Below are 27,464 nucleotides of genomic sequence, written 5' to 3' on the forward strand. Positions count from 1 at the left end.
CCTTGGGGTTTCTTTGTCACTTGTGTGAAGCCTGTTTGGGTTGACAGTGGCTCAAAGTTGATGCCACAAGAGGGGCTTTGCAGGGGCTCTGTCTGTTACAGTTCACGGTGTTTATTTCATTGTCATCCTCATCACAAACTGTGCCCTGTTCTAAACTGGTCTAAACTGGGAAGTCATGGATAATGAAAAGCTGCAATGTGGAATTTCTTTAATCCAACAAGAGATTGAAATTCTCAGTCTCAAAGAGCCTAAAAATTCTCAGCTCCCAGGGTTCCAACAGGCTGAGACTTAACAGCTGAAGGACTTCCCACTTACGTCACAGTTTATTTAAGCTGACTCTGGGGCAGCCAGGAGATATTAGTGCAGTGAGGTGGGGGTTAATCATAAAACACCAAAAAGAAAACCTTAATTTGCCTGATCCTGAACATTTCCCCTCTTTCTCAAACAGGAGATGTGATGGGTCCTACTCTGAACAACCTGGACAACCTGCTGAGGTTGCCCTTTGGCTGTGGGGAGCAGAACATGATCCATTTTGCCCCCAATGTCTTTGTCCTGAAATACCTGCAGAAAACCAAGCAGCTCAGTCATGAGGTGGAGGTTGAAGCTACTGATTACCTCGTTCAAGGTAACTCATTTCAATTAAATTTACAGATGGAGAAAAGGCTTTGAATTAGTAGTTTTACTTTACATGTCGCTTTTTCTAACCAAGAATAGCCCAAGTGATGAGGATTCATAACTTCTTGCAGGATAATCTCACAGTCTGACAGATTTTGATGGCAAGAGGTTTTCCCTTGGTGTGTAACCTGTGTTTGCTCTCAGTAATTCCTAGTTCAGATGTTCATTGATTTATCTTTATCTTTTTTTTCTTATTTCCTTTCCTTCCTGATTTCTATGATTAAACATTGTGGAAAGTAAAGGAAAACAAAATTTAGTAAAATCTGTATATTTAGGGGGTTTTGCCTTATTCATAAATTCAAGCCTTAAGTCACTAGAGTTACAGCTCTTTTCTGGACTTTTTTTTAAACAGTGTTCTCTTAGTTACAGTATACCAAAAATCAAAATTTAGTATCCAAAGTAATTAAAAGCCTTCATTACATGGCTCTAGGTTATCTGTCCTTTCAGTGTCCTGTCCTACTTTACCAAGAAGCTAAAACAACCTTTTTTTCTTTTTTTTATTTTCTTTTTTTTTTTCATCACTGTTTTTCTCAGCATTTGTTTTGGGGAGAGCCCCATGCAAAATAGTTTTATAACTAAGTGCAATTCTCAGGACAAGTAAGAATTCAGAGATCATTAAAACCAAGAGTGACCCAAAGGGACAAAGCTCTCTTGTGTATGAGTCAGACAATAGTCATGTCATGAAATCAGAGGTGACAGGGTTAGGTGGTTCTCCTCTGAAAATATAAATATAAAATGTAATATGTGAGATATTTCTTGTGTTCAGCAGCAAAAGCCCAGTGCTACTTCCTCTGCCTGGCTCCAGTCATTTCACTTGTAATTTTCTGTGCTTGCTGGGAGCAGTGAGGCAAAGGGAATTTGTTAATGGCCCGAGTCAGTGTTTCCTTTGCAACATCATTTGCTTTTGTTTCTTTTTATGAATCTGCAAACCTTCCAGGTTTTTGGCTCCAAACTCTGTTTGCTAATTAACCTTTACAGAAGAAACCCCCAAGAGTTTTAAACCCTTCTGTGTTTACTGGAGCCCTGCCAAGGATAAGGTTTAGATGGGAAATGCTCACTCTAGAAAGCTTTTGTGATTTACCAAGCCAGAAAACTTCTTCATCCCTTAATCATCAGTCATGGAAAATGCTGATACCCAACAATTCCCGTTTTCCTCTTCTTTAGAAGTGGACTGGGCTAAACCAGTCAGTATTTTTTCTACTTTCCCACCAAAAAAAAAAGCAGGTGAACAGGGAAAACTGGAGATGGGAACCTCTCCTGTGAGCCCCAGCATCTAGAGGAGTGTTTAGAAAGGAGGAGGGTTCAGAAGAGCAAGCAAGACATAAAGTCTGTGCCACTCCCAACCAACAAGTAGAGAAGAGTAACAGCAAGAGCAATGAATTGTAAATTCAGCTCAGAATCACAGAATATCCAGAGTTGGAAGGGACCCACTGTGATCAGAGTCCAGCTCTGGAATGAATGACCCATAGAGGAGTCAAACCCACAGCCTTGGCAGCACTGGCACCATGACCATTCAAAAAGAGAAGAACAGAAACAATGAGAAGAGTGGTATGAAATACTAGGACTGACTGTGTCCATTTACACACTGGAAATGAACACTGAGGAGCTGTTTAAGCAGGAAGTGTTCAGTAGTAAATCATACCTGAGGGCTGCAGGGGGGGAAAAGTAATTTAATTTAATTTAACACCTACTTTTTGGAGGAAGAAAAAAAAATAATACCATTACTTAGGCTTTCTGCCAGGTATTTGTATCTATCCCACCACCCCCAGACAAGGATGTGGTGACCACAAGAGCATCATCAATCTCTAGGTCTTCCCTCCTCCCCTTTCCCTGTGAACACTGGGGGGCTACAGAGCAACTGGGAAGGGTGGGAGTCATGAGCAGCCCCTCCTCAGGGACTGAGGAGTTGCCTGGATCTGCAGAGGTCAGCAGAGAAACTTCACCTCCAGAAAGGAAACAAAAATCCACTCCCATAAAACCATCATGTGCTGTGGAATAAAACACCTCCTCCTGTGCTGCAGAATTCAGCAGGCATTAAATTTTTTTTTTTGACACAATCTTCTTGCAGATTGGACTTTTCCTTATCAGAAATACCCATCCTGGAGGGTTTGACTACAAGGGGTGTTTCAGAGCTTTATCCAAGTGTGTTTTGTGTATTAATCCATGTAGAGGCTTTGTTAGAATGGGCATGGTTGTAGACAAACAGGTTTGAGAAGCAAATCATTGTCCTGGTAGATAGAGCATTTCTACTCTTTTTTTCATTTTCAACCTCAGAAGATATTCCAGGGGAGAGTTCTTATCTTCAGCATCCACCTTGTTAATAATGATTTCTAAAAGCAGCCCTGGGACAGCCCTTGCAGCTGGGAGGTGTTCACGGGCTCTGAGATCACAGCTCTTGTTTTGATGTTACATGAAGTTGTTCCAAGCAACAGCCTTGGGAAAAGTCTCAATCCAGCTGCAATGTCACAGGCAAAACATTTTCATTTGTAAATGGAAGTTAAATGGAAAGAGAGTGGCTGTATGCTTAAGCAAAAAACTTTTGATAATGCATTTTTTTTTTCAGAGAATGTCAGATTTTTAGCATTTCCAGTGTTCAAAAGGCAGGAGCTGCAGTGTCCCAGATGTTATCCTGAGCAGATTTCTGGATAAACTGCACACAGAGCTGGCTCTCACTCACAGCAGAATAAGAAGCTGCCTCGGGCAGCAGAATCCCTTACACATGTTCCAGATGTTCCGAGCCTTCATTCACTTCAAATACTAGTTTTTCTCTGTGTGAGGAGATTTCGGACTCCCCCAATTCTTTTGTGACTTGCAGGCTACCAGCGCCAGCTGACCTACAAGAGGCAGGATGGCTCCTACAGTGCTTTCGGGGAGAGGGACTCATCAGGGAGCATGTGGTGAGTGGCCATTTAAAACTGAGTTAGAAGAGTGCTAAGGGAAAAGTGCTAAACAGGAAAAATACACAATTGCCTGGGAAAGAGGAGTGATTTCCCAGCTTTTCTCATGGTATCACACACAGTGGAGAACAGAAATAATGCAATAATATTCAGTGACTACAGAATTGCTGTACAGTGCTGCTGAGTGCTCTGACTACATTAGGTGATGTGTTGTAGGTGATTCAGGTCTCAGGAGCAGTTAAGAGAGATAAATCTGCCAATTAGTCCAGGTTTCAGGCACCAAGGTGTAGTTAAGGATCATATCTGCAATTGGAGTAGCAATTATGGGGCATTTAAGCAGCTGGTTCCATTAGGGAATGGAGTTTTACCTGAAGCAGGTACAGGGAAATGTGCTGTCCCTACAAGTGGCAGAGGCTTCTCTTAGGGTAGGTAAAAAACCCACCAAAACCAACCCCAAAACCCCTCAAAGACATCCTTGTACCATGGGATGGAATCCTCCTGTACCTCCTGGATGGAACAGGAAGGGTTTGTGCTCTGGCAATAAGGGCAGGACCTTTCACAGCACAGGAGAGCCAGGAGTGTGAACCTGCAGGGTGAGCTGCTGTCACTGTGTCCCCACAAGCCTGGCAGGTTTGTGTGACATCAGCCCTGGAGATCCTGGCCTCCATCCCTCTGCTCCATCCCTGTTTGGGTGTCACAGATTCCCCTCCCCAGCTCATGGCAGGGGAGCACCAGCTCTGGGTCGGGGAACTCTCATCCCAGCCCCTGCATGTGAAATATGGTGACAAAGAATTACTCAACACTCCAAAAATCCCCTGCCAGGCAGCAGTGTTTGCTACCCTCCCATTCCTCAGGGGCTTGTAAATGCAATGACTCAATCCCCCTGAAGCTGGCCAGTGCTCACACTTGTTGTCAGAGGTTTAGAATTCCAAAAACACTTCTGGTGCTTTCTTAAGTCTTAATTCTGTATAAAGTGTAACACAGCTTTAGGCTTGAGGAAAGGATCTGGATTTCTTATGAGAAATATATCGATTCTTAATTTTAAAATATTGTTTCTTAGCTTTAAAACTTCAGTAATTCAGGATAAAAAAGAACTATATATCAGGGTGTGCCATAATTTTGATAAATACACCTTTGAGTTCTATTTTTCAATTCAGGTTGTTGACCTTTAATCCTTTTCTTATCCAAAGCCTGGACAGTATTTGGGTGCTTTTATGTCCCATGAACATTTTAACAACAACAGTATTTAGTGTTTCCCAACAAGATTTTTTTTTCAATTTCTGCTTTCTAAGAATAATTTTTTTTTCCTTACAGGTACTTTATTCTGAATTTGTTTTCTCAGTAAAGGTGGCTAATTCATTTTTACAGGTTAACAGCTTTTGTCCTCAAGTCCTTTGCTCAGTCTCGTGGGTTTATTTTCATTGACCCCAAAGAACTCACAGCTGCCAAAGACTGGATCATCCAGCACCAGAAGGAAGATGGTTCCTTCCCTGCTATGGGCAGGATACTGAACAAGGACATTCAGGTAAAAACCACACAGGATCAACTTGCAGCAAGGATGTTTTGTTTAAAGTTATTATTAGAGCACAAAGTGATGCAGTTTGAATATGAATTTTGCACTTGAAAGGCTGGAATCCTACAGGGTGAACCAGGGGGATTTCAGTTATAAAAGGTCTATCAGGATGTGTCTGTGGGGTGTCCCCAGAGGATGGACAGCAAAGTCTGATCTCTTACAAAATAGTGCATTAAATGTGCCCTGGCTCCAACCAGTGAGGGATTGAGTTCCTAAATTTTGCACTCCTTGTGTGCAAAGAAAATAAATTTGGTGATGCTTCAGCTTCTCCTCTAGTTCTAACACATCCCTTGTATTGCTTCAAAGTCTCTTTTTTCTCCTCCACTGTCCTTTTCTCTAGTTTTCATTCAGTGGTTTGTGTTGTTTACCCTTCCAGGGTGGGATCCATGGGAAGATCTCCCTGACAGCTTATGTGGTTGCATCTCTTCTGGAAACAGGTGTCACTTCTGAGGTAACAAAAACTTGGTTGAAACAGCTCCAAAAATTCTCTGTTCTTTTTTTTTCTTAAACTTCATTTTGCTGCTGTTTGCCTTCAGAGGTTCTGTGCTCTCTGACACTGACTGACAGCACGCAGGGAAGGGAGGCTGCTGGAAATCCTTGGGATTGTTCTGAAGTTCAGGAAAAATCTGTCCTGAAGCTGTTCAAGGTGGTCTCCCACCCTTCAGCCATCAGCTTGTGATTAATCCACCAGAGCAAAACACCTCCCTGCAGCCCCATCCCTCAGCCTCTCCAAGAAATTACTGCAAAAAGAGTTTTCTGCCTCTTAGCTTCAAGCTGTGAGTGCAGCCTGTGCAGATCCTGGTCTCTTGCCTGTGGAGGCTCAGAAATCCTGGCTTGGTGCTAAAAGCAGTTTAACTTGGGGATCCAGAGAACTCTTGTGGTCTGGCTTGGCTGCAGTGGCCAAAATGCTACTGCTGTTAGATTACAGTGCCTTTGGAGAGCTGAGCTCCTGCAATGTGCTGGATTGAGGGCTTTGGAGAAAAATGTTTTTGCTCTTTGCAATGAGACAGAGCAGGAACACTGCAAAAAAGAGAAGCAGCTCTATAGGAACGGCCAATTCCACTGGAAAAAAAAAAAAAAAAAAAAAAAAAACCCACCCAAACTTCCAGTACAACTGGTGTTTTAGGAATTCATCCTTAAAACCCCTGGTAAAACTGTGCTCCTGCCCTCTGATGTGTTTCTGCCAGGATGCAGTTTCACTACAATGGAGACGTTTAGATAAGATTGTGGTGACACATTCCCACTAAGGACTGGGAAGATGCTCCCTTGCAGATGTTCCCTTGCTCTTCAGCCAAGGGAGAGGGCAGTGGAGGCTGTGCACAGGCAGAGCTGTGCACAGGAAGATGAAAAGAGGAGGTGCAGTGGATGTTGCAGCATCTCTTGGTGATCTGCTCTCAGACAAAAGGGTCCATTCAGGCACAACCCTGAGAGTTTATGGAGGTGTCAGAACAGCCCGCGCCCCTTCAGGAACTCTGATAACCTCAGCACTGCTCATCTCTCCCTGTGGAGCCTGAGGAGTGAGAGCAGGCTGCTGTTTCAGGCAGATGCCCCCTAACCCCCTGTCCTTGTTGGAGTGGAAGGCTTTCAACCTTATTAAAAATTCAGAAAACCCTGCAGAGCTCACAGAGTAACTTCCTGCCTCCCTGTCAGCAGTGTCCCCCTCTGAGCAGTGATGTGATGCTCCCTCTGGGCTGCTGTGTGTCAAGGCAGCCCCAGCAGTGCAGTTTCTGTGGATTCTAATGGTTTTCCTAGAGGAGATTTGTGAGTGCTCCTAATGATCTTAGCTAGGAAATGAGGAAGGGGAAGGTTAGTGCCACAGGGAAATCAAAGGAAACCAAATTACATCAAGTCCAATTAAATTGTTTCTATAAATTATCAGAGCCACGTTCCTGCCTGGTGAGGTCATTGGGGGAGTTAATAAAACATGTTTGTTGGCTGCAGGGACCCCTGGGAACCTTGGCCTTTATTATCCTCTGGCGTCTGCCAGACGCTCTGGAGTGTCAGGAACACAATCAAACCTACAGTACAGAGCTCGCTCCTGCCCTGTTCATCTGCTGCCTTGCAGGGGCACGGAATTTCTTCAGCTTTTTGGGGGGAAAAGTGTGTCTCAGTGTCAGCCTAAATCCTTCTTGCTCTGTTGTTTGCACCTTTTTTTTTTTTAATTTTTGATGCATGGCTTTTCTTAGGGAAAGTGTCGATGCTGTTCTGCAGAGAGAAAGATGTATCTTTCAGAGTTTATTGTGGGGTTTTGTTGTTGTTGGTTTTGTTTGGATTTTGTTGTTGGTTTTTGTTTGGTTGAGTTTTTTAATGGGCATGATGTAACAAGTAACAAAGTGACTCTAACTTCTGAGACTGGCACATCTGTCTGGCTCTTTCCCCTGTGAATGCAGGAAGAAAGAACAGCTGTTGACAAAGCAAAACACTTCCTGGAGTCCAACCTGTACTCTGCAGAAGACCCCTACACCACTGCCCTGAGTGCCTACGCCCTGACCCTGCTGCACAGCCCCGCCGCGCCCGCGACGCTGCGCAGGATGAACAGCATGGCCATCACCCAAGGTAGGAGCTCCAGTCCTGGGCTCCAGCATGGCCATCACCCAAAGTAGGAGCTCCAGTCCTGGGCTCCAGCAGGGCCATCACCCAAGGTAGGGGCTCCAGTCCTGGACTCTGCCCCTCTCAGGAGCACCAAACACAGCCTGAATGCTGCATTTGAGCTGGAGCATGGATGAGGATGGGGCCTGGGAGATGAGGGATTCCTCATGGCACAGTTTGGCTTTGTAAGGTGAGGGCACTCCTGGCTCTCTTTGGAAAGGGCTCCACACGTGGGGCTGATGCTGAATGTGCAGCAGAATCACAGCATATCCTGAATTGCAAGGGACCAAGTTATGAGTGAATGGCTCACATAGAGATCAGACCACAGCCCTGGTGTTCAGCAGCACTGTTCTCTAGCCAGAGTTATTTCAAGTTGTCCAGGGGCTCTGCAGTGCTTTCCTCGCAGTGACAAAGTTTGCCCTGTAACACCTCACATTCCCTGATGGTGTGTTTGAATCCAAAATCAAAGAATTACCTGATTTGTCACATTGAATCATCTTTGACTTTCCAAATGGAGTGCCTGGCCCAGGGATGGGTGTCCAAAAGGAGGGACAGGGCAGCTCAGGGCACAAAGCTGATGCAAAAGTGGAATTTGACTCCTCCCATGCACAGAGGCTCAGCTGCACTCCTGCTCTAATAACACCCATGTCCCACTGCCCTCTTCTCCTAGATGGCTTTACACACTGGAGCCTCACAGGAACCCTTGTCACTGATGAAGACACCTTCATGGGATTTAATGATGGACTCTCTCAATCAGGTAATTGGGAACTGCAGGACAAAGGCAGAGAAAAGGGCAGGGGCTGCCACATCACCCTGCATGTATTGCAGTGAATTGTTTATAAAATACAAGGTATTCTGAAATTGTCACTCAGCCAGGGCAGGGTCCAGAGGAAAGAGAACTCAGAAAAGGCAGGTAGCATTGTGCTGAAAGAATAAATGAGACAGAGCAAGATGTGGTCCAAACAGAACAGGTTTTTCAGCCTCAGCTGTCTCATCAGCTTTCACTCCAGTTTTATGAAGACAGAATCCCAGGTGGCTCTCACTCTTCTATCAAGGAGTAATAATTTGAAATGGAAATCTGAGGGAATTAAAATATATTTAATTTTAGAACTATTTATCTTTGCGTTTTCAAATGGACCTAAGGATTTTATCACTGGTCTCTGACACTTCGGCTGATTTTTCTAGACTTTGGCTGTCAATGCCACAGAAGAAGTGAAGGATGCCGTAATTTTCAAGCCACTTAAAGCCATTGACTCTTTGGATATGATGTAGGTGCAGCAATGTTCAACAGGGATCTGACTGGATAATGTATGAAAATCTCTAGGGCAGGAAAACAGTGTGGGCAGCAGCAGAGTAGGACTGGAGTGGGAGAGGAATTACTTGTGGGATACAATCAAGTAGAAGGAGTTTATCTATTGTGTGAATATCTCTATTATTGGTTATCTATTGCTTGAAGGGAGGCTTATGTTGAAAGCAGAGATATCTTAGGGAGGTGAAGCGCATTGGGTGCAAATATTTTAACTTCCCTTTCCCTGTGTTTACTTCTACAGACTCTTAACTTTTTAGAATTATTTTTCAGTTAATAACCATTCATAGAACTATCTCTAGACCTGCCTGAACTCTCACTTCTAGGTGGCATTTTGATTTTTTTTTTTTATTTTCCCCTCTTTCAGTTGTTTCTGCAGAAGTGGAAATGACATCTTATGCCCTTCTGACCTACACACTCCTGGGGGACGTGGCCTCTGCTCTCCCTGTGGTCAAGTGGCTCTCACAGCAGAGGAATGCACTGGGAGGATTCTCATCCACTCAGGTGAGCTGCCTCTGGAAAAGGTAGCTGGGATGGATGCACTGTCAATTGATTCAGGAATGCAGGGTTTCCATCTTCCTGACAGAAATTGTTTGTGTTCTGATAAAAAGAAAAACTTTCCAGTGCTGTTTACTGCCTCCTCCTTGGACTGGTAATGTGAAAGGAACCAGACTTTGTCCTCACAGGTGCCCTTGATGGGAAAAGTGAGCAAAACCTGGTGGGTTTTTTTTGCCATATGAAGTAATAAGGAAGATTCTGCCACCTGGAGCTGAGCAGAGCTGTTTGGAAGTTTGCTGTGCTCCTGTATTCTTCACTATTCTGATTTCTCCCTCTTCTGGCCCCCAGGACACCTGTGTGGCCCTGCAGGCTCTGGCTGAATATGCCATCCTTTCTTATGTTGGAGGAGTCAACCTGACCATTTCCTTGGCTTCTACTAACCTGGACTACCAGGAGACCTTTGAGCTTAACAAGATGAATAAAAAAGTCCTTCAGACTGCAGTGGTAGGTGGCTTTGTGCAGGCAGATTTTTAAAACAATCCACATGGGCTGGGTTCTGAATGAGGACTTGGATCAGTGATGGTAAAAGCAAAAGTTAAGCACTGAGACCTGTGGGACTCTCTGTGGGTTTGTGGCTGGATTCTGCTGTGGAGGAGACAGCACTCCTAATTAAAGGCATTTTTCACCACAACCAATGCCTGATGTTTATTTTGTGCTGCTGTTTGTCTCTGCCATTGTGTAAGTGCAGGTGGTGAAGAGACTAAGCCATACTCACTCCACTTCTGCAGTGTCCTTTATAAGGGTATTTTGTACAGAATAGAGCTAAATTGAATATTCATTTCCATTCTGAGTGCCATGTCTTGTCTGTGTCTCACCTGTGCATTCTCCCCAGATCCCCAGTATTCCAACAGGGCTGTTTGTGAGTGCCAAGGGTGAAGGCTGCTGTCTGATGCAGGTAAGGTTGTCATGGGGCTGGAGAAAGCATGGGAGCAGATGTTCTCTAACCTCACAGCTTGTTTGCTGCTTTTGTAATCCCACTTTGCTGCAAGGAAGGACTTACACTTCTAATGTCTCTCAAAATTATTCTATAACGTGGTGTTGCTGTAATTTAGGAAGTGAATGTGACTGTACCAGCTCTGGCAGAGCTTATATAGAGATATAACTGTGTGGTAAAGCCTCTGTTGCCTCTGTGCCTGCCATTCCCCAGCTCTGCAGAGATCTTGTGTCTGTGCTGGTCTGTGGTTCAGACACAGAGAGGTCACCTATTGTGACGTGGGTGCAGACCCACATAGAGGACAGCTGGCAGCAGCAGGTCAGACATGGAAAGTTTTTGTATTTTCCTGACTCTATCAACTTATATACACTTTTCACAGAAGGCCGGGATTGGCCCAAAGGTTACAACCTCATGACCTAATTGGTCACTTCTACTATTAATCATAGTTCTCCTTTTAGAGAAGAACTATGCAAACACAAGATAATTTCTAAAAATACATATAGTTTACATCAAGCAGTTTGAGAATCATGCTGCAAAGACTCAAATACTTGAAAGCAAAAAAATGCAGAGCAACACTGGTCCTTTTGGGACATTTGTAGACACCCTGAGACACTGGAGCTGTAACAAACCCCCCTGATGTGTTTTGCTTTCCCCTGTCCCCACTGCAGATCGACGTCACTTACAACGTGCCCGATCCCATTGCCAAACCAGCCTTCCAGCTGCTGGTGAACCTGAAGGAGCCCAAGTCAGAGCAGCACCTGCAGGCCCCAGCCCCACTGGGCTCAGACCCTGCTGGCCAGAGCCGCCCCCAGGCCCTGCACAGGGACAGGGCCCTGGGGGACGATGAGGACCCCGCCTCGGACCACGACCACCGCGAGTACAAGGTCATCCTGGAGACCTGCACCAGGTACAACGGGGGTGTTGGGAAAGATGGGACAGGAAAAGCTGACAAATATGATTGCCTGGAAAGAGATAATGAGAATATAAAACCTGTGAATGAAATAGAAATGAAGGCCAGCTTTGAGATGTGATCATGGCAGCAGGGAGAGGTAATGGTAACAAACAATGGAACACTAAGGGACCCAAGGGTGCAGCCCCATCCCACCCTGCCAAGGTATCAAGGAAAAGATAGATAAGAAGACACCCTTTACAATTTAGAATACAGAGTGATAAGGTAATATAGCAGTTCTCATAGGCTGCATGCAAAGTCTGTAGGTTTTGTATCTCGGGCTGGTTGGTCACCGTAAATTAGAATATTCAACACAAAAGGAGATATAATGTATTGTAACAATGTCCTCACTCTCTTACCTCTCTTACCTTACCTCTCTTGCCTTGCCTCTCTTTCCTGGCCCACTTACCTTACCTTGCTTACCCCTGCCACCTCTCTTGCCTCTTACCTCTCTCTCCCCCTCTCTCTTTGGGGCATCCCTTCAGCTCAGGCAGGTGGCTGAGGGCCAGGCCCTTTTTACCCTGGACCCTTGCAATAAAACCATGTGTTCTCTCAAGAGTGTCTCAGGTCTGCAGAGTTCCCTCTCCCTGCCATCCATAGCTGCCCTCACAGTGGGGAGATGGCTGTGGGAGGACAGCCAGAGAGTGCTAAAGGCAATCCTGCCCCCAGTGTACTGCAGCTGACCTCTGTTTCAGGCTGACCTGAAACAGAGACTGGACAGAGATAGAGGATAAAGTAGATATTTATTAAAAGGCCTTCAGGATACATCTTGGGCAGGGCAGGGCCTGACCAGGGCTACACCCAAGGTGGGCCCAAAATGGTAACAAAATGGACAAATGGTCACAAGGTCTTACACTTTTATAATTTTGGTCCATTTGCATCTTGGGATTTAATTGTCCAATTACAGCTTCAGGTTGTGAGGCTTGTTCCTCCCTTCAGCCACCCTTGTTTGTGCTTTTGGGCCTGAAAGTTGTCCTTGGTGTGCAGCAGGAAAAGGATTTGTTTTGTGTCCCTGCTGTGTGCAGAGCTGAGTGACACTGACTGTGAGCTCAGAGCTGCACCCCTGGGCACCACAGAATGTGAAATACATGAAATCTCAAACTTAAGGCATCACCCCAGGAAAAGATGGGATCTTGTTTTCCCTGGCCCACAGAGCCGTGTTGTGGCACAGGCACTGTCCCCAAGGGCCACAGTGCCACTGTGCCAACTCTCCTCCCCCTGCCCAAGCCCTCAGCCTGTTTTGGGGAGAGGATAAAATTCTACAGCCTTGTCAGATGCTGAAGAGGCTGTCCTACACCAGCACAGCCTCTCTGCTGATAGTTCTGAAACTTCTGCCCTGGGAGTTGCTGGAGCTAAGACAGAAATTTGAGAAGGAGCCCAGTGCAAGGAGATGGATTGCTTGGAAAGGAAACAAAAGCAAATGAAATCTTCCTTTCCTCCCCTTCTTCCTGTAATGATGCTCTCAGCTCCATCATCATCTTGCTGGGGCAGTGTGAAGAGAGGAGTGCAGCTAAGGATGACAACTGAGATATTTTTGGGCTGGGGGTGTTCTCAGCATGTAATGAAGTGTTGTCATACCCTATGACGTCCCTGGAGCACTTTTGAAGGGTCAAGGAGGACACAGGGTGGAAAATAAAAAGCTGTGATAAATAACAGAGACTGGGGAGATGCAGGCAAAGGGATCCTGTGTGATTTATTAGGGAGTGTGGAGCATGGATTTGGATGTGAATTAACCGAGGTTTAATGTCCCAGGGAGCCCTGAAGTGCCAGCTGGCTCTGTCCCCAGGCCACATCATGCTACTGTGGGCCTTGGGTGGGGTGTGGGAGCCCAGCCTCAGCCAGGTCACCAACCCCTGAGCTCAGGGGGCTCCAAAGAGAGGGGCCCTGCAGGAGCCAGCCCAGAGCTGGCAAATTTGGTGCTGGAAGTTGTGTTTGCTCAGTGCTGGGCATGAGCTGGTGAGCTCAGGTGGTGCACAGCAAACAGGTGAGCTGCCAAGGAGGGAGGGCTGGCAGCTGCAGGCACTGCAGAGAAAAGGAGCCTTGTTCTGGGATTCCTGGAGCTGCTTTGGGATGGAGACTCCTCTGCCATGCTGCAGAAATTGAGATTTTTGCAATGGCCCCAACAGACTTTCTCTCCACGCCTTCCTGTGTGGGGTTTTTTTGTAACAACTCAGCTTCAGAGGGGTTTGTGAGTTTTCAGTTATACACTAGAGGATGATACAGGCAGTGAACTCTTTAACACCAACGGGGCAGTAACTTTGCTGGCTCATTAGCAGAAGCTCTTTTCTCAGTGTCAGGGGTGAAACAGCCATTTAATGAGACCCCAGGACTGAATGTCCTTGCCTGATGTTGGGAATCAGCATCCCTCTCCCACCACAGTCCATCTACAGCCTTCCCCTCAGGGTGGAACAGAAGTTTCTTCTACTCCAAGGGTTTATTTCCTTTTACCAAGTGCATTTTCTCAGTGAATTGAAAAAGAAAGCAAGCAGCCCCACAGGTGGATGCATCTCTCTGTGTTCCAGGACATCTCCTTCTCTCTCTCTGCTGCACTGGGCCTAACTATTAAATAAAAGCAGAAAAGAGGATTTTTAAAAACCAAATAAACTGGCTTTCCACAAGCACTTTAACAAGGAGAGCCTTTTATTTTTTTATTTTTGTTTCTGGAGTTGGTTTCTCCATTTGTTGTCTTGGATCTTGAGTTTGTTCCCATTTTCTCTCCTTCTGTTCCCATGGGAAGATGGCTGCACTCTGGATCCTCAAACATGGCTGTGTTGGAAGTGCCTTTGTTCTCAGGGTTTCGGGCAGATATTGAGAGCCTGGAGCAGGTAAGGGATGGGATGGGGGATGTGGGTTGGGATGTGGATCTCTAACTAGGAGGAGTTCCCTTCAATGGGCAAGAGGAAGCCAATTGAGTGTCAGAACACTGCCTTTAATTGCAGAAAAGATGCAACTAAAATTGGGAAGGAGGAGGAAGAGATTTCACTTGTCAAAAAAAAAATCCCTCTCTGAAATGAGGGAAAGGATGTTCTGAGCAGGCTGAGCAAAACCAACCCTGCCAAGCCAAGGTTTTGCTGAGCCAGTGCACAGTAATTAACTGAGACCCTTTGGAAAAGCTGAGGTGCAAATGTGCTCTAACAGGAGCTGTTTATGGCTGCTTAGTGGGCTGTGTTATCTCCAACATCTGGATCCCATTTCTTTGGAGGCTCTGTGTCTTGGAATTTTTTGCCCTTTTTTTTTTCCTCCCCTTCTCTCTGGGAGAACATCGTGTTTCTTGCAGCCAAGCTGAGGTGGACAGAATGTGCCTCGTGCCCAGCCAGCCCTCCAGGGCAGATGAACTGTAATCTTGAGCTTTGCTTTTATATTTGTGGGAGCATTACATTCATTACAACTCATTACATTCTGTGGAACATTGCATTCACTGGTGAGGTTCTTATGCTGCAAAGATTTATTTTTTTTAAGGACTGTTTAACTGAAGAGGTGTAACATTTTTGCATCCTTGAGAGCTGGTAAAGAGCTAAAAAATATTTTGCTTCTAAAAGACATATTCTGTTAATAACTTTATCTCATTGTATTGGGAAGGGAATGGATCTGAGGAAAGAATTTTAAAGTAGAAGCATTGTGAAGTTTAATTTGATATAATAATTCAAGGAGGAGTGCACATTGCTTTATCTTCTCTAGGATTTCATTTGATTTGGCTGATTTATAATTGAAACACTATTGTATTTCCTTGGAAGAAAAAGCCCTCTGGGGTGGTTTACAATCCATGTCAGAAGCTGCTCTCAGATGTCTCCTGGAGTGTCCCTGAAGCCACAGAAATTATTGTATTAATCCCTGAGAAGCAATTGCATCCTTTCAGAATAGGGGATCAGATATTAAATAATTCCTATAAAGAGAAAAAACTCAAGTTATTTATATCAGTTCACAAGCTGCACGTGGAGAAATCTATTTTCAAATCCAAGCATGTAAAATGGATTGGGTTTTATTTGCCTGTGGGTCTGATATTCTCTCTCATGCAACAAACTGAATGTGGATGTTCAAGTGGGGCAAGGCCAGGAGTAGGAGCTCTCCAGCACCCCCATGGGAAAAGAAAAAGAGGAAAATTAGGTGAGGGAGCCTGCAGTGGGTTTGGATCCTGCTTTCCCTCCTCTGCTGAAGGTGCTGCAGTGACAGTCATTGTGTAATGCTGTCAAATTCTCTTTCATAGTCATACATGTAAATAAGAGCAGAAAAAAATATGGATGAGAACCTGGCTTAGAACCAGAGAGAGCTTGAAATGTCCCAGGAGGAGAACAACAGGATCTCTTTATGGTGTTAAACCTGTGGAATGTTCTGTGAGCAGAGGGAAAGGGTCGAAGGAAAGAGCATGAAGGGGTTTTCACTGCAGAAGAACAGGAAAGTTCTCAAGGATCATATCCCTGTACTCCTTTCATTGTGCTTGTTTGGTTGTTTTTTGTGGGTTTTTGTTGGTTTGATTTGGTTTTTTTGGGTTTTTTTGGTGGCATTTTTTGGTTTTTTGGGGGTTTTTTGTGTGTGTGATTTTGGTTGGCTGGTATTTGTTTTGGGGTGTTTTTTATTTTCAGAGGTTTTTTGGGGTGTTTCTGGGGGTTTTTTTCTCTGCAGTGGGCAAAGAAGAAATAACAAATTTGGGTGAATGTCTCCTTTCCTGACATCAGCAGGGGACAGAGCTGAGGCTCTCCAGGCTGAGGAACCAGAGGAAGCCCCACATGCCCTTGTGTTACTGTCCCAGAACACTTTCCCCTTTGCCAGGACAGCCGTGCTCTGCTCTGGGGCTGGTGACACTCTGGTGGCCCAGGGAAGGGACACACAGGCCCAGTTGGTGTGGAGTTACTGCTCACAGCCTCCTCCTGTGCTCAGTGCCATGGTTTGCCCTGCCCCGAGCTCAGGGAGCACTGGGTGTGCTCTGAGCAGAGCAACACTGTGAATAATTGGGAATAAATGATTGACAGGAGGATGTGCTGTCTCCAAGGGACACTGGTGCTGGTACCACAATGACCTGGCTGGGTGATGTCTCCAAACTCTTCTGTTTGCAGGAGATCCCGGGATGGTTTGGGTTGGAAGGGACCTCAAATCATCCAGCCCCACCCCTGCCATGGGCAGGGACAACTTCCACTGTCCCAGGCTGCTCCAAGCTCTGTCCAGCCTGGCCTTGGACACTGCCAGGGATCCAGGGGCAGCCACAGCTGCTCTGGGCACCCTGTGCCTCACCACCCTCACAGCCAACAATTTCTGCCCAACATCCCATCTAAATTTCACTTTTTCAATGGGAAGCCATTCCCTGTGTCCTGTCCCTCCATCCCTTGTCCCCAGTCCCTCTCCAGCTCTCCTGGAGCCCCTTTAGGTCCTGGGAGGTGCTCTCAGGTCCCCCCAGCAGAGGTGGGGTTGTATCTGCAGTTTCACTGCCTGTCTACAGATATGCTTGAGCTTTGTCACCACATTTCATTTTTAGAGATGCAAAAGGGTTTCTGCAACAAAAAAACCCTGGAATTCAGCTCTCCAAGGGGAATGTTCCCTCTTGAAGATGCAAAATCCTTCCCAATTTAGGAAAATCTCCCACTTTCCAAAGGAAGCAATTCTGCTCTGGTTATGGGAACAGCAGAGCTCCTGGGCTCACACACTTATAACAGAAATTCTTGGCAGTGAGGCCCTGGCACAGAGTGCCCAAAGCAGCTGGGGCTGCCCCTGGATCCCTGGCAGTGTCCAAGGCCAGGCTGGACAGAGCTTGGAGCAGCCTGGGACAGTGGAAGGTGTCCCTGCCCATGGCAGGGGTGGCACTGGATGGGCTTTGAGGTCCCTTCCAACCCAAACCATCCTGGCATCTACTGCAAACAGAAGAGTTTTGAGACATCACCCAGTCAGTTCATTGTGGTACCAGCACCAGTGTCCCTTGGAGACAGCACATCCTCCTGTCAATCATTTATTCCCAATTATTCTCAGTGTTGCTCTGCTCAGAACACACCCAGCATTCCCTGAGCTCGGGGCAGGACAAACCATGGCACTGAGCACAGGAGGGGACTGTGAGCAGTAACTCCACACCAACTGGGCCTGTGTGTCCCTTCCCTGGGCCACCAGAGTGTCACCAGCCCCAGAGCAGAGCACGGCTGTCCTGGCAAAGGGGAAAGTGTTCTGGGACAGTAACACAAGGGCATGTGGGGCTTCCTCTGGTTCCTCAGCCTGGAGAGCCTCAGCTCTGTCCCCTGCTGATGTCAGGAAAGGAGACATTCACCCAAATTTATTTATTTATTTATTTATTTATTTATTTATTTATTTATTTATTTATTCTTTGCCCATTGCAGGGAAAAAAAAATAGAAAAAAAAATAGTTCAGGGATATGATCCTTAAGAACTTTCCTGTTCTCCTGCAGTGAAAACCCCTTCTCACCCCTCACTGCCCAAGGCAGGGGTGGCCTTGGATGAGCTCTGAGCTCCCCTCCCACCCAAACCAATCTGGGATTTCCTCACAGCCACCAAACCTGGGCCTGACATAAAACCCACCCACCGAAGCTCCACCGTGTATTTTTGAGCAGAGACAACCCCACCTTTTCCCAGCCCCGCTGTGAGGGGCCGGGCTGGAAATGCGGATTTTCCCCGGGATTTTGCCCTTTGCCGGGCCGGGAGCAGCCCCGGGGCCAGCGCTGCTTAACGAGCACGGCCCGGGCCACAAATCCTCCTAATAACGCTGGATGTCGGCGGGGTCGGGAGGTCACCCCGGGCTGGGACAGATCAAACCTCAGCAGGAAAAATGCAGTTTGAACCGAGCCGGGCAGGTCCCGGCGGCGCCGGCGGCTCCGGGCCCTCATAAAGGGCCGTCTGCAGGCCTCGACTGCCGGGGAATCACAGCCACCCCCACCAGGGCCACGAAATTATAAGGACAAATTAAATTGGCCTTTTCCATGTTGTGTGGGGCTTAAAGACGTGTTGGTTTGGTTGTTCCAGGGAGCCAGGGGAGCGGGGTGTTACACAGGGGGAGGACTCTGCTGAGGGGAGGCGCGGCTAAAGCTGCTCAAGTGGAAGGTTTGGGCAAATTCCAGTGGGAATGCTGCTTGTTTTGTGTCATTCTAAATAATAGTGATAGTAAGAATTATTATTATAATTATTACGATAATAATAATATTTTGTTCCCCTTGCCACAGAGGTTTTTAGCCTAAAATCCCCTTCCCACACAGATTTTTAGCCTAGATCTCAAAGTAACTTAAGAACATTTAAAAACAACAAAAAAACCACAAACAAACAAAAACCTAAACAAACAAAAAACCAAACCCCAAAAAAACCCGCCCCCAAAACCCCCCAAAAAATTATTTTTAAAAAAACCCCAAAACATAAAAAAACCAAACAAAACAACCCCCCCACCACAAGGACCTCCCCGTGTTACAAATGGGATTGCCTGACAGAGGTTGAAGTAATGGGACAGTTTGGAGAATAGAATTTCAGAATACAATGCTCTGGCCCTATCTTGGCTCCCCAAACTTTGATTAAAACACAAAAGCCCTTTTCTACAAAGCCTCCTCCTCTCCAGCATCAGTATTAGGTATTTTCCACCTGAGAGATGCATTTTAAATACAAGTTATCAAAACAGTAATGCTTGATTAGGCAGGACAGTGATGGTATTGAGATGTTCCAAGTGCAGAAATCATAGGAGGAACTTTTGGGAAATTGAAAATAAAGGTTTGTAGACATGGGAAGTGCCTTTAGATTATGTTCAGATGTTCCTTAGGTGTGCAGATATAAAGCAGAAGAGGTGGGTCTTTAGGCCTGGCACAATGCAAACCCCAAATCCCAAATCTCCGGGCCTCGAAGGGGGAGAAGATGAGGAGCAGAGGCCTGGCCTGACCCCATTTCTCAAAGGGGAGGTGCCTGAGGCTCTTTCAAATGGCTGCTCTTTTCAAATGTGAGGATTAATTTTCCTGGCAGAAGAATGTTTTGGATTTTTTCAGCTGGCGGGAGGAGGGGACCTTCAATAGCCAGCGGGGAGATTCCCTGGTGGTCTGGGGGTGTAAATAAGGGACTGCATTGAGTGGTTTGGGGTCCCTGAGGTCTTGCTGCAGCCTTGGCACTGAAAACAATCTGGGTGAGATTAAGGATGAGGCATCAGCAGAGTCCCAGGGGGATAAATGCCCCAGGAACAGCCCTCAGCTGAGGCACCTTGCAGGAATTCCTCAGTAGGACACCGGTGGCTTTTCCCCCTCAGTCATGTGGCAGCAACTTCAATCTCTTTGCATTTTCCCTCTTTTATGGAAGCACCCTTTTCCAGCAGAAGAAATCCCTGGAGTTTAGTGTCTAATCAGTTTTCTAAGCAGCCTGAAATCTTACTTATTCTCTCATATCTACCTGTTTTCTATAAAATGAGAACAATAAACCAAACACAATGATTTTTTTTAAAAATTTTTTTTTTGCCTCCAGTTATTGATGAACAAGCAAATTGGGTTAAAAAGATATGAAGTGGATGGAAGGAAAGTCCTATTTTATTTTGATGAGGTAATGGCTTTGTTTCTTATAATTATGTTGTATTTTAATGGAAGGCAAATGAGCAGGGGATGGGGCACAGGCAGAGTGTTGGGGGTCCCTCAGGGGTGAGAGTCACTGCAGATTTAACTTGGCCTCTTGCTTGAGCCTCTTTTGCTGCAGGTGGGTGCTGTGGTTTTGCTTGGAAACCAAAATATAATAGAGGCAAGTGATTCACTTCAGCTCATGGAGTGGTTTTGGGTAGATATCATTTAGATTTTTGCCTTGAAATAATCTCACTCTCAGGTACAACTAGCAGTGCTAAATGCAGAATAGTTTAGATCTCACAGCACAGACCTGAGAGTGGAAGATGAGATCTCCCTTGGTTTGGTCAGCAGCAGGAAATTGTCTGGTGGATGTGGGCAAGCCAAGGGAGCACAGCTGGAGTGTCTGCCAGTGCTCTGTGGCAAATATGTGTTTTAAAGGTCAGCACAGAATCCTGGTTTAGTTCATCCTGTTTGATTTTTATTCATTATCTCTGTCGCTATACTTGGAGTATTGGAGGTGTCTTTGTGCTCCTTGTGTTACTTTGTGGCACATGCTGTGTTCATTTGTCTCTCTCTTCACTTCAAGTGTAGTTTTTGAGTCTTTTACACCATTTCACAGATTCCCAGCCAGTGCATGACCTGTGTGAAGTTCCAAGCCTTCAGAGAGCACATAGTTGGGAAAACAGCCCCTGTTCCCATCAAGGTGTATGATTACTACGAGCCAGGTTCGTGCCTGTTTCCCTTTGATCCCTGCTGACATCAGATCTGCAGGCAGGAGGCTCAGCTGTGATTTCTCCTCCTTGCTGCAGCTTTTGAAGCCACTCGTTTCTACAACGTGAGTGAGAACAGCCCCCTGGCCCGGGAGCTCTGCGACGGCCCCACCTGCAATGAGGTGGAAAGCTCAGCCAGCCAGTGGGTTGGTGAGTTACCCCAAAACCACACTGATCTTTTGGGAAAACGGGGACCCACAGGTGTTCTGAACTCAAAACTGTATTTAGACAAATGTTGTATTCCGCTCTCTGTGTTAGTGGAAGTTTCACAAAGGTTTGGGGGGTTGCAGAATTAAAGTCATGACAAACAGAGCAGTGGTGCTTCCCAAGCACCAAAGTGACTGTGATTTGCTTCAGAGGCAAGTAAAATATCTGATTCTGGAAGAACCTGCACAAGGGGAGATGTCAGTAAACAAAGAGGTAACAAACTCTGCCATGCAATTTGGTTTTCTTCCTCTCCATTATTTTGCAATGGAATTCCACAATTAACTGTTGGAAGATTGAAAATTTTCGTATGTCTGTGAAAGTAATAACTTGCCCCAGAAACTGTGTGTTCCTTTCTGTGCTCTGCAGCAAAAACCAGTTGCTTTATCCCAAGTTGAGAAGCTGTTGCACCACGGTTCTTCCAAAAAGGCAACTTTGTTCCCAGAGCTTTTAATTCTATCAAGTTTGTAAATTCCTGTCAGAAACCTCAGGGAATTCAACACTAAACCGATACCAGTGAAACATTCCCATCCCACCTTCCCCATGCTATGCAGAACTGACTGGCTTTGTTAAATTCCCAGGCTTTGTCCACTCTGGCCCTTGCAACAACATCTTTGGCTGCCTGGAGGACGAGTACTTTGAGCAGTGCCTGTGCTCGCGGGACTGCGGCTACGACGGGGAGCCCGTGTGCGGCTCCGACGGGCACATCTACCCCAACCACTGCCAGATGGAGGTGGCGTCCTGCAGGAACAACACCAGGATAGAGCAGATGCCCATGGCTCAGTGTTCTGCCTGTAGGTTTCCTTTACTTCCTTTTTCTGTCGTGCTCCAGTTGCATAATGTTGTAAAGCGTCGTTTGAGCAATATATTCTGTAAGTGGTAGGGAAAGGAGGAGAATTCCAAACTTGCTCTGTGTTCTTTTGATGTTCACAGTGCAGCTGATTAAGTGATAAGGGCAGCAGCTTTTCAGCTTGAAATAACTGGTTTTCTGTTGTCACGAATACACGTTTTACCAATCAGAATGAATTGAAGAGAAAATTAGTGATACTGTTTGATCTGGAGTGAATACTCCTGGGTAAAAATTAAATCCATGAAATGGAAATGCTTTGGAGATGCTGCATGGGCTTTCAAGATCTGTAGTGTATCAGGGAATGGATTATGCCACCTCTGGAAATGCAAATGTTTTCTAGAGATGCATTAACCAATTATGTGACCAATGAAATTATTTTTCTTTGTATTTTCAGCCAAGAACTTGCCAGAAGAAAGGGAGACACACTCCCACACAGCTGAGCAGCCCAGTGTTCCCCAGACTCCAGCAGGTAATGCAACAGCTTTCCATTTATCCAAAGGCTTTCTCTTTAGTAAGGTTAAAGCTTGTCCTATCTCTGTATTAAGCACAAGTGGCTCTCAAACACATTTTAAGTAAAGTTGCTGAATTTCTCCATCTTATAGAAAAGACAGAATGTTCAGAAATCAGAAAAAAAAAAAAAGAAGAGGTCAAGGAAACTGAGGATGGGAGATATTCAGTAGTAGACAGCTCTCCTAGTCCTTTTCCCTTCAGGAAATCATGCAGGAATCCTGCTCAGTTCAGCACCTGCAGGATTTAGATAATTGTTTGTAGGACTGGACAACCGACCCTCCTATTTTCTCAGCCTTGCTGTGTTTGAACAACAGACTCTCTGTGATCTTTTCTTCCACTATTAAGCTGGAAAGATCCCATTTAAAGCCAGGCTGATGTAATGTGTTCCAACAAACAACTGAGCAGGACGTGACAACAGCCCAAACCACTGCAAGGACTCAAATCCAGGTGGATTAACTTTGTCCCTGCAGTTCTGTGCAGAAATGGAGCTGGCAGTCTTGGTTCTCTCAGAGCTGCTGTTTGGAATAAAGAGCCTTAGTGAACAAAAATGTTAAGGTCAGTGGATGGAGTAGCCAGGAATTTGGCTGCTCATTTTATCTGGTGCTTATGTTCGTGCACTTTTTTCCAAGACTCGTGTCGAACTCGCTCATGGCTCACAATAAATCTCACCAAGAAGCAGTGGAGGGTCAATAGAATAGCTTGTTTTGTGCTGTTTCTAGTAAATAAACTGGACTAGATTTTTCCTGGCTGCTTTCCACTCATTAATTTTCCCCTGGCTTCCAACTCTCCCAATGAATTGGTAAAACCAGTCTAATTCTTCAGGAGTAGCTTCTGTGCCTCCTCATGTCCTCCTTGTGCATCAGAGTCAGACTAAGACATGTCCAACACAAGCCACCATCCTGCTCTTTCCCTTCTGGACAGCAGCTGATGGACAGTTTTCTTATTAAGGCACAAAAACGTGCTGAATATTCCATTATGACAGTTTCTAATGGTAATTCAGTCTTAGTGTTTAATGTCTCTACTATTTTCCTCCCTTTTCTTTCCTCTGGACTTCCTGTGAGTGTGTCTATACCTGCAATTTGTTGCCTTTTATTCCATGCACATGCCATGTGCTCAGCATGGAAACTCTGCACTCTGAACCCTTTCAAGCAACATTCCCAAACTGTTCCATTCGGGCACTGCTGAAATGTGAGGCCATTCCATGGTCTACAAAAATGGGTCTGCCATTATATTATTTTCAAATAAAAATTTGACATGATTACCTGGAAAAAAAAAGAAATTATGGAACTTGATGGTAATCCACAATCCAAAAAATGTTCAGAACTGAGTTTCTGAAATAATCTGCATTGAAGTCAAAGGCAAATCCCTCTGTGGTTTCTGTATTGAATTGACAGAATCAGTGCTGGATCAGAAGGAGCAAAAAGGGAAAATCTGATTATTTTGTATGGCATGGTATATGCAGATTTTAGATGGACAAGCCTGAGTGCCATAAGGATATTTGTCAAAGCACGAGCACTTGGAGCTGGCTTTGTCCTGGGACCTGAGAGTGCCCAAATTTCCTGGCAGGAGGATGCTGAGCTGGGAGCAGCCGTGGCAGAATGAGCATTCAGGAATCAAACTGACTAAATCCTGCACCAGGAAAAGGTCCCAGCATGTGATTTTCATTAATCCTCCGGGCTCCTCTCAGGTCAAGCACATGGGACATGAATCAAAGTGCAGCAGATGAATGAGCCCCTCCTCAGGCAGCCTCTCCTGGAGCATGTGATGGGGTTAAGTCGGCTCAGGTGCTCCAGCGAGGGCTCTGCTGAGCCGTGCCTAAATCTGTGACTTCCTAAAAGGATGCAAAACTCCAGGAGCCGAATCAAGCTTAGGGCAGGTTGGTGTGAAACCGACTGGCTGTGTTAATCTGCAGGAAATGCCGCGTTCTGGGAGAGGCACGAGGTGTTTGTGCTGTCTGGAAGCCTCCTGTGTTTGCCCTGACACTGGTACAGCTCAGCTTGGGTTGATGGATGCTTTAATTGAGGTCTTGTCCCTGTTACCCAGCAGTGGGAAGAAGCAGCAATCAGTGGGAATTGCAGGATGTGTTGGGGCTCCCTCTGGCACACACAGACCCACAGTGAGGGTCCACACGCTCCAGTGGGTTTGCTGGAATAAATTCCAGCTGTTTCAGATGAGCAACTGAACAGAGATGGCCCTGAAAGGTCAGGATGCAGTGCTGTTGCTGTTGTCAGAACATTTTAAAATGCCTCCCCCAAGCCTGCAGTGAGAGAGGAGGGCTGAGGTTTGACCTTAGCCCTGCAGCCTTCTCTTGTATAGAGGGGTGGGATCCCCTTTGCAGCTGTAGATCCTCTGATTGCCAGGGAGGCTTGTGGGGTGAGGGGACTCAGCTGAAATAACCCCTATGTGAATCTCCTTCCTCAGCTGTTCCTTCTCACAAGTGAATTACTCAGTCTCAAAAGGGTGGAACAGGATTTTGATGAGCAGCATGGACCCAGCTGTGGGTGTGCTCCTGCACCATCACAGCCTACTGCAATATTTATTTGGATAGAAAACCCTGAGCTGAGTTCCTAACTGGAATCTCACTGAATTTCTGACTGTGGCTTTCCTGAGATCCTTGTCACTCCTTGCCCACAAGGCTCTGGGTGGATTTTGGAGCCTGTGGGATCCCCAATAGCTTTGATAGCATCCCTCTGATGAAATAGTGCTTTGATTGCTTCCACAGATCATTAACTCTCTTCTGTAACTGCCCAAATCTCCTCTGCCAAAGCCCTTCGAGGTACAGCCATGGCCCAGTCACTGATGTTGGATATGTTGACATCACAGTGCTGTGATTCTGTGTGGATTTGGTGGAAAGCAATGTCCAAGTGTGGAGCAGCAGTGATGAGGGGGGTCACTGCTGCTGTGAGCAGGGAGCCCCCCCAGGCTCAGCTCTCTGACCCCTTCTCCCCACAGCTGAGTCCTTTGCACAGTTTTGCTCGAGCAATCAGAAGCGCCAATGGCTGGAACTGGAAGAAAATTCTGGGTGTTTGTGGACTTATTTTATTTTTTAATTAAATGCTATCACCCGCACCAGTTGCTACCAGGAACATCAGCCTGAGCTCTGCTCCCAGGTGGAGTCATCCCCAAAATTCCCTGGCTGGTGTGCTCCCCACAGGGCTGCAGCCCTTTCAGGATTGATTGAACTGGCACAGGGCTGTTTTTCCTCTCCCCCCATCACTGCTTAGCAAACATTGGCCTCGGCACAAACATTTGGGGCTGGGGAGAGTGGTTTGTGTGCAGCAGGAAACGTCGGCCTGTGCTCTTTGCTTGGACTCCAGAGCTGAATTCCTGGGAAGAGTCAGGCCTGTGATGTTCCTCCCCTCCCCGGTGGACAGCAATCACCCATTCATAGAAGGAGCTCATGATCTGGCAGGTTCTCACAGGGAGGAGGCCAAGAAGGAGTGAACAGAGCCTGACTCCCCTGCCCAGTGCTGGGAGGATGTGGGAGGCAACAGGGAAGATCCTTCAGATATTTTATTTCTAGAGAACAAACATTTTCAAAGGCCTTGATGAGTGTTCTCTTTAAATAGAGCCAGCTTTGAGCGGGCGGGGGACTTCTCCTCCCTGCAATAATTCTGCCTCAGTGCTTGCTTTGGTTTGGATTAGAGCAGTGTACACAGAGAGCAAACAGGAAGGATGGACAGCTGAGCTGGCTCCAGGAGCAGTTTAGGAAACATGGATCTGCTGCTGTTCCTAGAAGTTTTATCTTGCAGTTTTACTCTGTGGACAGGGAGCAGTCACCCAGCACAGGGACACAGCCTGGGGTGAGTGGGGTGTGAGCTGTGAGAGGGACCTGGCAGGGTCAGCACAGACTGCAGGGTGTGGAGAGAGGAGAAATTCCTGCTCCTGCCTGTGCTGGGTCTGTCCCTACATGAGATGATGGAAGTTTCAGTGCTGTGTGACTGTGCTGGGGCAAAGCTACCTCAGCTCCTCATTCAAGCTGGAGTCAGTGGCTCTGCTGTGGGTTCCCAACCTCAAAATCTTCACACTTGTTGGGCTGAAAAGAAAGCTGGCTGCCTCCAGTAATCAGTCACCAAGTGAGCTGTTCCCTCAGGGTCTCCCTCTAGCTTTGTCTCTTGTTTTATGAAATGCTGCACAGCTGAGGGCACACAGAACACATCCCCATGGGGAGGGGGCTCTCCTTACCTGAGGTGTCTGGTCAGAGGAGAGATTTCAGGGTGCAGAGTGAATCCCCTGTGCCATCTGCCCTCTGCATGACACTTTTATCTCACTGTGTGCAGCCCTCAGGATTGTGGGTCTGCCCTTCAGCACCTCAGTTAATTCCATGCTGGAAAAGGAGACTTAGAGACTCTCTTCAAACTACATCTCCCTTTCCCTCCCTTTATTTCCTTTCCCCCCTTTGCTTCCTCCTCTTTCTCTCCTTGTTTCTTCTTCTTCTTTCCCCCTTGTTTTTTAATTTCTCCTCCTTGTTTCCTCCTTTTCTCATCCTTATTTGCCTTCCCCCCTTGTTTTCCCTTTTCCTCCTTGTTTGCCCTTTACCCCTCTCTCTGTTCCCCCACTTTCTTTTCATTTTATTCCAGTGCCCAGGTCTCAGACTGGGAAATTGAAAACTCTGCTTTTGCAGCAGCTTCTGCCCTCCCCTGTGAATTCCAGCAGACAGGTGTAAGTGCCCTGACACCTGCAGCCTCCTTCCCTTGTGTCCAGCCTCCCTGACTAAACCCTTCCTCCTCCTGCCTCACCCTGTGGCTCTGTGGCCATGCTGGAATGCAACTCCTGCAGCTCCTGGTTTGTCGTGACAGAAAAAAAAAATTATAAAAGAAAGGCCTCATAAAATCAGGCCTCCTCTGCTAAATTGCCAAAGTTAGCCCTGTCACTTCTTCTAAGTAATTTGCACGTTCCCATGTGAAAACAATCTTGGCATGAAAACTTGTTAGCATAACAACCTATTCCTGGGTTGAAAAAACAAATGCACCTGTAGTAACAAGAGATTTGTCCCATGAGAATCAGTAAAGAAAATATGTAAACCATCCAAGAATAGAGAGATTTGATGGACAAGTAGAATAACTTTTACTAACCAATAGAGTAATTGGCAAGAACGCTGTTAACCAATTAATGTTGCACACGAGGTCTGTAAAAACTGCAT

At 46.2% G+C, this 27,464-nt stretch overlaps 1 protein-coding gene across 1 annotated transcript in view; it reads left to right on the plus strand.

Moving 5' to 3' along the window:
- The window catches only part of CPAMD8 (C3 and PZP like alpha-2-macroglobulin domain containing 8), a 55,131-nt gene that overhangs the window by 25,715 nt on the left and 1,952 nt on the right, over positions 1-27,464 (plus strand). The window contains exons 24-39 of the mRNA XM_083880184.1: positions 449-625; positions 3,491-3,572; positions 4,941-5,097; positions 5,522-5,596; positions 7,536-7,701; positions 8,405-8,491; positions 9,408-9,544; positions 9,887-10,042; positions 10,431-10,493; positions 11,201-11,439; positions 14,219-14,306; positions 19,899-19,973; positions 20,607-20,712; positions 20,797-20,907; positions 21,543-21,755; positions 22,206-22,280. Coding sequence (XP_083736310.1) covers positions 449-625; positions 3,491-3,572; positions 4,941-5,097; positions 5,522-5,596; positions 7,536-7,701; positions 8,405-8,491; positions 9,408-9,544; positions 9,887-10,042; positions 10,431-10,493; positions 11,201-11,439; positions 14,219-14,306; positions 19,899-19,973; positions 20,607-20,712; positions 20,797-20,907; positions 21,543-21,755; positions 22,206-22,280 — 2,007 coding nt within the window. The remainder of the gene's footprint in view (positions 1-448; positions 626-3,490; positions 3,573-4,940; positions 5,098-5,521; positions 5,597-7,535; positions 7,702-8,404; positions 8,492-9,407; positions 9,545-9,886; positions 10,043-10,430; positions 10,494-11,200; positions 11,440-14,218; positions 14,307-19,898; positions 19,974-20,606; positions 20,713-20,796; positions 20,908-21,542; positions 21,756-22,205; positions 22,281-27,464) is intronic.

Source organism: Zosterops lateralis (genome assembly GCF_965231275.1).
Source record: "Zosterops lateralis genome assembly, chromosome: 29".
NCBI lineage: Eukaryota > Metazoa > Chordata > Aves > Passeriformes > Zosteropidae > Zosterops > Zosterops lateralis.